This window comes from Limulus polyphemus, unplaced genomic scaffold (assembly GCF_000517525.1).
Source record: "Limulus polyphemus unplaced genomic scaffold, Limulus_polyphemus-2.1.2 Scaffold1723, whole genome shotgun sequence".
Lineage (NCBI taxonomy): Eukaryota > Metazoa > Arthropoda > Merostomata > Xiphosura > Limulidae > Limulus > Limulus polyphemus.
In genome coordinates, this window is record NW_013667333.1 from 39,989 (window position 1) to 49,477 (window position 9,489).

At 33.2% G+C, this 9,489-nt stretch overlaps 1 protein-coding gene across 1 annotated transcript in view; it reads right to left on the reverse strand.

Moving 5' to 3' along the window:
* Window positions 1-3,463: 3,463 nt before the first annotated feature.
* Window positions 3,464-9,489, reverse strand: part of LOC106464703 (AMP deaminase 2-like) — a 45,586-nt gene continuing 39,560 nt past the window's right edge. Inside the window, exons 11-15 of the mRNA XM_022392469.1 lie at window positions 9,170-9,296; window positions 6,520-6,683; window positions 6,061-6,181; window positions 4,584-4,757; window positions 3,464-3,631 (exon numbers count right to left, since the gene is read on the reverse strand). Coding sequence (XP_022248177.1) covers window positions 3,464-3,631; window positions 4,584-4,757; window positions 6,061-6,181; window positions 6,520-6,683; window positions 9,170-9,296 — 754 coding nt within the window. The remainder of the gene's footprint in view (window positions 3,632-4,583; window positions 4,758-6,060; window positions 6,182-6,519; window positions 6,684-9,169; window positions 9,297-9,489) is intronic.

Genomic DNA, 9,489 nt, shown 5'->3' on the forward strand with positions numbered 1-9,489 from the left:
ATATATATATATATAAATGTAGAATGTTGACACTACAGAAGTTGCAATGATGTGGGGCACGTGCACTCACGTTACCATATCCAAGAATATAAATCTGCCCGGTCTTAGCTGTATTTCAGTGGACTAGTATTTTGTAAAATAGTCACATTTCAATTATTATACTTAATATATGTATATATACATTATTACTACTTACAAATAAGTTCTTACTTATTTTCCTTAAAGCATAGAATAGTAAATAAATAATTAATTATCTCTTCTAGTTATGACCTTTGTACTCATTTGCTGCTTGTCGTAGGTTGCTAAGCCTTATAAAGTTTTGCACGTGGATGATGTGAAACGAAATAATTTTTTTAGATTACATTTTAAATAACCAAAAAATCATAAATTACTACATCAATACCATAGAATTCCACTATAATTTATCAAGCTTAGTAACTAAGATGTATTTGGGTCTAAAAAATATGAAATTTTCGAGCAGACTAAAGACTCACCAGCTTGAAGATTTGTATCAAAAGAATGATATCATAATACTCTAAAATGGCTGAGAAAGCCACTAGGGGAACATTCTGAACTTTCGTTTGGTTATTCACATGTCATAGACAGAAGTGCATAAAAGGGAGCATTTCCAAAAATGAAAAAGGTGAGGGGCGGGGGCACTGTGTTTGATTCAGTACATGAGCAATATCTTGACAAATAGAAAAGACAGGAGGTTCTTATTTTATATTCTAGTTTGTCAATATCTGTTGTAATTTGATTTCCTAATTTGAACAAAACTATAGACTTTGTATTTTGACATCACAAACATCGAATTTGAACCAGTGCTGCATTCAACATACCACACGACACACAAAAATCGATGTTTAGGTGTTTTTTTTTTATATTTACTTTTAAATTAAGATATTAAACAATGTATAACGCTACAATTTGAATTATAATCTACATTTTGATACCAAACTTATTCACATAAATTGATAAAATAGTAGTTCAATAACATTTTGAATGCAAGTCAAGAAACGCGAAGACATGGCCTTTGATCTGTGACGATAGGATTAAATCATATATACAAAAGTTCATTAGCCCTTTATGGTGCCCTGAATGGGTGTATCATGCCCCAAATGCAAAATTGTATCATTAAATAAAAGAAATAACAGAAAATCAACTTGTAATCATTGTCCCACACATTACAAAACAACAACTTCAGAGTTGAAATCTATTTAATGGAAAATTATTTAATTCTATGCATGAAAATGTTCAAGGGATCACAATTTTTGATTTTGGCTATTTTCAGCATATAAGAATAAAAACATGTACCTCCTAAATTTTTTTATGAGCATTGTATAGATCCATAGAACCCCACCTCCAAAGGAAAGCCGAAACAGTTTTGATCCTTGTAACCTTAACCAATCACTGTTTCTCAACCTCGGCTGTCATGGCTCTCAATATCTCAGAATTGAAAAGCCGTAGCTTTGTGACCTTAACTCTCACGAAACCTCTTTTTTTTTTTCTGTTCTTTTCAACTGTATAAGCCAAGACTAATGAAAAACCATAACAAAGTGATAAAACTTAGCTTGGTGATATATTACTAGAAGAAAAGACATTTGTGAATAACTCTCACCACAGTATAGTCTTGGATATATTATTTTTTAATCTATTGTGCCATTTCATGTTTTATTTGAATTATGATTTCATGAAACAAGATGAGGTAGGCTTAGTTGGATCATTTTGCAATCAATCATATAAAGTTTTGTTTTGTCAATAAGGCCGCCAATTGTTAAGCTGTGTGTTCACACTAAGCCTTATCAGCCTAAGTAACTATACAAGTGGACAATAAAAATAACCAAGAAGAAATGGGAAAAAATTATATACAGTAGTCAACATTTGCTATGAATCATGTTTTTACATAATAGGTAAACTAATGTTAAGAAAGGTCAGTTCTAAAAAGAGACGTAGCTTGGAAGTCCATTATCTGGACATTGTCTGCCAAGTGCAAACTTTCCGCCTGGGTGACTTTGATTGGATCCTGGCTTTATTTTCCGACTATACCCCCAAACTGAAAGTTCATACAGTGAAATTGTGAGGTCCTTAATTTTAGATTACTGATCATTGCATGCTAAAATTGTTTTGATTCAGATTATGCAGTGCAGAAAATGCCTCATTTAAGTCAAAGGCATCATCTTTCCCCTGCAGAACTTAACAGAGCTGTTGGGATGCTGCAGGGAGGCATGACTCAATGCAGGTTTGAGTCTGCTCTTGGCACATACCAAAATGTGGTGTCCAGGGCCTGGGACAGGTTCAGACAGTTCGGCAGAGTCAATAGGAGACATGGTGGAGAAAGGAGAAGACTAACAACTCCACAACAAGACCGCTCCTTGACTATCCAGGCTCGAAAGAATCGCTTTGCTCCAGTTGTTAACCTCCGTAACTCCCTCAAAGATGCCACAGGAGTCCGAAGGTCTACACAGACAGTGTACTGATGCCTTCACAAAGCTCAGTTGAGGGCTAGACGTCCTGCTGTTCATGTTCCTTTAAGCCGACAGGCAGGCATGACTGCAGTGGGCTAGAGAACAAAGGAGGTGGACTGCGCAACACTGGAGGGCAAAACTTTTCACTGACGAGTCCTGCGACTATGTGGACTTTCTTGACAGATGCAGGAGAATTTGGTGATGTGCTGGTGAGTGAAATTTGCCTCAAAATGTTGTCAAACATGATTCCTTTGGAGGAGGCATCTCAATTGCAGGTCATACTAATCTTCAAATCATCCAAAATGGTCCAAAGTCTCACCAGTCTAAGATACAGAGATAAGATCCTTGCACCCATTGTTCGTCCACATGCAGGTGCAACATGGCCAGACTTCCTGCTTACGAATGACAATGCGCATCCACACCATGCAAGGGCAGTGACTGCCTTCCTGGAAGCTGAAGGAATTCCCAGGATGGAGTGGCCAGCTAGGTCTCCTGACTTCAACCAAATAGAGCACATCGGAGAGCAGCTAGAGACAAGGTTACAAGCTCATCAAGCCCCACCGAGAACACGGAAGGTCCTGGAAGCTGCCCTTATTGAAGAATGGCAACAGATTCTGCAACAACGATTGGCTAATATGATCAAGAGCATGTGCAGCAGTCATTAATGCTCAAGGAGGTCACACAGACTAATGAAATCATCTTGACTGTGAATTGGACACTTCTTTCAATGACTGTTGATTTTGAACTTTGTTGTGTTAGCATTGTACCACAAGGTGCATCAGTTCCTCAGGTTCTGATATCCAAGTTAAATGTTACAGAACTTAATAAAGTGTAAAAATGACTTATCCAGGTGTTTTTCTTCCTAAAATGTTCAATCTATATACCATTGTGTTTGATATATACTCCAAATTAATTCATGATCCCTAGCAAATGTTTACTATATATATAGAAACAAATTAACACAAAATAGTGTTAAAACTTCCTATATTTTCTTCTGATTAACAATTTCTATAAGAGGTGGCCAAACTAGTTTCAACAAATGAATAAAAGTTCACCTTATGGGGAAATCCACTCATAAGAATGCTATTATGTGCTAGCTCACACATATCACAGCTGCTCAGCTTCCATACTTGTGCTGCAATGCTATACTCTTCCATCAGAGGTTCCTATATACAAGATACATTTTGCATGAATAAATATTTGCATAGTGTTTCATGTTCATTATAAGTTTAATAACTAAAGATTTTGAATATGATATTATAAATAAAACTGACACGATAAAAGTAAAATCTGTCTTTCATTACACCACCTGTGATTTTCTTCTACAGTAAAGGAAAGACACAATCAAAGTCATGCTTTTTCGTTAAGAGTATTTCAAGACGGACAAGCGATCTTTGGATTCATTGTCAGCTGCCATATGACAAAGTGCCACTAATATGAGACTGTCCCAGTTGAGTGATATTTTCAACATTCTACAGGTTTGTTTGTAAAGTCAAGACAGACAAACCTCCAAAATATTGGAAATATCAGTTAATTGGAACAGTCTGACATCTGTGGTACTTCGCAAGCCCACGAAGTCCTTTTTTCACCTTGATCTGTTAGCAGCAATACACAACTATAGTTTTTCTTAGAAACAATCATATTTCCTTTCAACTATCTCTGTTGATAAACGTTTTTGAACAGATGATCAAAGAAACTTCCTTAATAATATTTCTATTACAAGGTACCAACTCCCATGCTCCTTTGAAAAATATTGAACATATCTTTGATATACCCCTTCTCTTGTAGACTAGCCATGATAGGACTAAATACACACACTTATAATAATTAATCAATCTCATAACACATAGAATGTTTGACAGGCTTATGTAGAACTATATTACTAAAGTGGCCAGGCAGTGTACATACTAAAACACTACACATTATTAAATATTATGTACCAACTGTAAAAACAAAACAGAATGCAATATTATATTTACTGTACTTCTTTTAAGTGCTATTTTTATAATTCAACCTGTATTAAAAGCTTGCTATGAAATCATGCTTAGCAAATGACCCACAAACAACTCTAGATAAAATAAGAAGCAATGTTTAGCACAAACTTTATCTGTATTTCACCTTGGTGAAGTGAAACTGCAGAGGATCATCTGTAGACAGAGAAACACGAAGGCCACGACTGAGGTACTCGGGAAGAGGGTTACGATGATAATTCAGGAAAAGGGAATTGTTGCTAAGAGGAGACATGGCAATTCCAATCTGAGCTAAGTAATACAAGTACTGTAGCACAGGAACCTGAAATAACAAACAGAGATCATAATTCAAGAATTAGTCACAATATATTTGAAGGCAGACTGTACATAAAACCCAACATGGATTTTTAAATTATGGCTGTATATGTTTTAGGGTAATGTGTTAGTGGGATATCCAAACACTATTTTACTAATGGACGAACAATAAACAGATAACAAATACCTCTTTTCAAAAGTGCAAGAAGATTTTGGTTAAATACAAGTGTTTACCCTTTCAGTAAATGTTAAACAAGACAAACAGAAAATAACACCTTCAATAAGGACTTCCTTAAAGTACAGACAAAGACAAAAAATATTGACCAATACTATTAACCATAATACACGACTACTTGAACTTAAGACAAATCTAACTTTCTTTAGTTTAATTGCTTCTCAGATAAATATTTTAAAATGCTGGGATCATATATCTACTACTTTGTAATGCATTTATGTGAGATTATAATTCTCCATACAAAATCTGACCAATACTAAGCAATAATGTGTATAAATTAAATGCATAAAAACAATCAGTTAAACTGTAACAATACGGTACACTTATATGTTAGTACTTTATTTTGTGAAAATATAAAACTTAATACAAAAAAAAGATATTTGTAACAATCATGTAAACACCTCTTCTAAATTTACTGGTGATAATAATATACTAATGTAAACAAATTAAAACACAATTTTATTCAATCTTTAGGGAAGAAAATGGTGGCCTATAGAAAGCATGTTTTCCAAATGTAGCTACCCAATTCCCACATGATCGTTATATTCCTACTCAATTTATTGCACAATTTAGGTATACAAGCTGTCAGCAATACAAAGTAATTACTTTTGTTTACATTTTTCAAACACTTTTTTGAATACTATGTGTAGTTAATATTTCAAATACAATCCATGTTAACTAAAAGATTACAAATTAGTATCTGAATATTAATGTGGGAAAAAAAAACATAATTGAGACAAAAGCTCCATATAATAGCACCCAACAACTACTGTCTTGGTTTTCAACACTTACAGCAACATTCATGTCAAAACTGTTTACATATTGCTAAGATCAGATATTCAAGTACATTGTCTAATATTTATTGTTTAAGTAATGAATAGCATTCAAGATCAAGCAACTTTGAAGTTCAGTAATCATGGCCAGGAGGCAAGATGACTGAATATACAGATTTTTACCACAGATTATGAACAAACCTTTGTAATTATATTTATTTGTCAGAAGTACCTATAACATACTAAATTGGCTTTAATGTACAGTAGATGGCAACGAATGCTTAAAAATACCACTGCCTCACCTTTCGAAGAAGCAAACCATGAGATATATTCTCACTTAGAAGAAATCCACCTATCAAATGTTGTACTGGTCCTGCCTCCCCACAATGAGGACGAAGATAAAAGGTATTAAACCCACGTTCTCTAGATCAAATAATAATAAGGAAATAAAAAGGAGAAATCACAAAAAATAAATATGCTTTCTTAGAAAAGTACATAAATGTTTTAATTTGTTTATAAACAAGAATATCTGATTATGAGTACATAATTTTGTGAATTAATATACTATTATTATTACTATGCTGCAAGCACTTTATATGAGCTTAAAGGCATCAAAAATAATTTATTTAAATAGTTCTTTACGTAGTAAGATAAAAATTTGTGGACAACTTAAACAATTAACTGGTGAGATCAATTCACTTGTTAATAAATCAAAATAAAGTTTCGTTTTTTGCATTATGTATGATGCACAATATACGTACTTTCTGAAGTGGTTAAGAACCGTCATATTTGCATACATGTAGTACAAATAATAATTATAAGGTGGATTTTCACTATCACTCCAGTCTGATGGCAAGGTAACATCTTGATCAAACATTGGATTTTCAGGTTTGGACTCATCATCCACCGAATCAAAGCCAATTACCTGTCAAATAAATTACACTTTTTTTTTTTTTTATAAGTTAACATGACCTGAATGATCCACCTAACAATGCTTGAAGAAGGTAGTTTTATTTATCTTAAAACAAACTTCAGTTAGTATTACACATTTTAAAAAGCAAGTTTCTTTATTGTTTTACATTTTAAACTACTTTAAATATTCAATGACAAAAACCTTCCTGTGTGAATACTGTTATTTCAGCACTTACAGTGATAATAAAAAGTAATGATGAAACACATGAAAATCAAAAAGCATTCAAATTCACAAAAATCCAACATTGCATAAACTTAACTGTTTTATCTATATGATTGGTGAATGTCTTTATTACTAAAACAAATCTTACACATGTATAACTGATAATGAAATTAAAGACTCATCGAGAGAACATTCTAGATCTCTCAAAGTATTTTATTAATATTAAATTAATAGTATCACAAAATTGTATTCCTATACCATCAAGTTATCCAGCGACTTGATTTAATATGAGCATGCTTTTTTTGTGTGTGTGTGTGACAAAATGTCTTATAAAACAAAAAAAATGTTCTAACTCTGACCACAAATATTTACTATTTTCTTGCAAAGTTTATCTTTATCCTACTAACTTAAAGCAATTACATTATCATGACACATTAAAAACTTACACTATGGGTGTAGAAGCCATGCTGTGTCTGCCTGATCTTTCAGTTTTTCCATGACATGATCAAGAACTTACCATGGTACTTCTACTCCCAAAATATCAATATTTCGTTCACTTCACAGTTAGAAGAACACAACCAACTACCTTCTTTTGATGCACATCACCAAAATCCCACCCACACCCTTCTGTATTTTCATTACAAATCTAACAATCCACAGTCAGGCAAATGAAGATTTGATCATCAGGAACTTTCAGAATAAAGCAGAGCAAATCGATACAACAAGAATCTCCGCTTTCATGTCAAATTTTTGAGCCCAATGGATACCTTAAAAATCTTATAAATCAGTAACTCATGTTTAAAAACCCATAACTAACAAATCAACCACTACCACATATGCATAGAGGATATCAACTAAAATCTTAGAAATATTTGCAAGAAATTCAATATCGGGGGAATCTTTAAATCCAGCGAGACAAGGAAGGATCTTCTCACCTTAATTAAACAACCCTGTAAAATGTAAGCATGTAGAAGCCTACAGCATATCCCACAGCTGTGGCAATATGGACATTAGAGAAACTGGGAGAACAATCAAAGACTACAAGAATATGTAGATGCAGTACGACTTCTCCACTCAGAGGAATCTGTCATAGCTGAGCACACTCACAATACAGGATGCCAAGTAAAATAGGAAAAATATCATTATACTGGACAACAAAGAAAATTGGAAACTCTCAAAGAATAAAGTAAAATAACCCAAACATTAACAAGGATCAAGAACTGGAAAACTGGATTACAAAACCACACTTAGGACCAACCTGGATTCTACAGAACTGGAGCTAGACCAACTCCACGCTGTCATTATAAAAGACTCATCTTGAAAAGAAATAAGATTAAACCACCATCCTCTCTAACTAATCAGGAATCACCATTTGTTAGCACTTTCTCTCAAGATCCTTTCTTATAACATTTTCAAACCTATTGAACAACTCAGCACCAAGCCCAAAACATCATCAAACCACACAAGAGGGCAAGAGCAGTCCATAGAAAACTATGTTACAGATTTCTTGGATGTAGAGGCCGAACGCATCAGGCATTTACATCTCGGATGATATTTTCCATTTTACCTTTGGTGAATAAGAAGTCTGTAATAATTAAACAGCTAGTCCACTCTACAATATAAAATAATAAATTAGGCACAATGCCATAATATTATTCACACACCTAAAATAATTCAGGTTAACATTTGGTGCATTAACACATAATTAAACTGCTTAAAACTTCCTTAAAATGCAGCAGTAAACAGTTATATGCATTCTTTATCTTTTATATCTAACTGACATATGTACAGTGTGTTATCTTTTAAATAATATTACAAAACATCTGACTCTTTTGTTTTTAAAAGATTAATTAATACTATCTGCCTGTTTCAAAGTTTAACAGAAAAATTATAAATAAACAAAACTAGTAAACAGAAAATACTCCTTGACTAGAAATGTCGCTAATCACTTTTGATTGTACTAAATAGACAAGGTCTGACAAATGATGAGCTGAGATAAATTTAGAGTATTTAAATGAAAAAATTCAGGTTCAGTGACCTTATGAATTGGATAGAGCAACACTGAAAGCTAATGACTCGCAATGTCTAAATGTTAGCAACCACAAAAACAATAGCCTACATAAAATAGTTGTAATACGAAATAGTTGTTTGCTCCGAAAGAAATACAAGTCCAATATACCATGATTATGTTAAAACCTTGTACACAAACCACAGAGAGTATTAGTTACTACATGGTTTATGACATGTTGCTGTTCAATATAAAGATAAGTACTTACATACTGCAGGAAGACATGAAGATCAGGATGACTCTGAGGATCGTTAGTAGCCTCAAACAAAGGCATGAAAATATTATCCAGAATCTGCTGGAAGTTCTCTACAAGATTGATGGACTTGTAGATATCACTAAGGAAGAATAAATATTTCTATATCATTTGAAATCTCAGTTAAAAACAAGACAATTGCAAGAATTACAAGTATAAACTGAAGAATGGAACAGTATTTCACACACAAAACAACAACATTTTTTACCATATATATATGTATCATATATATATATATCAATTTCCTGAAGATGTTTCAGTTCTTAACCCTTTCG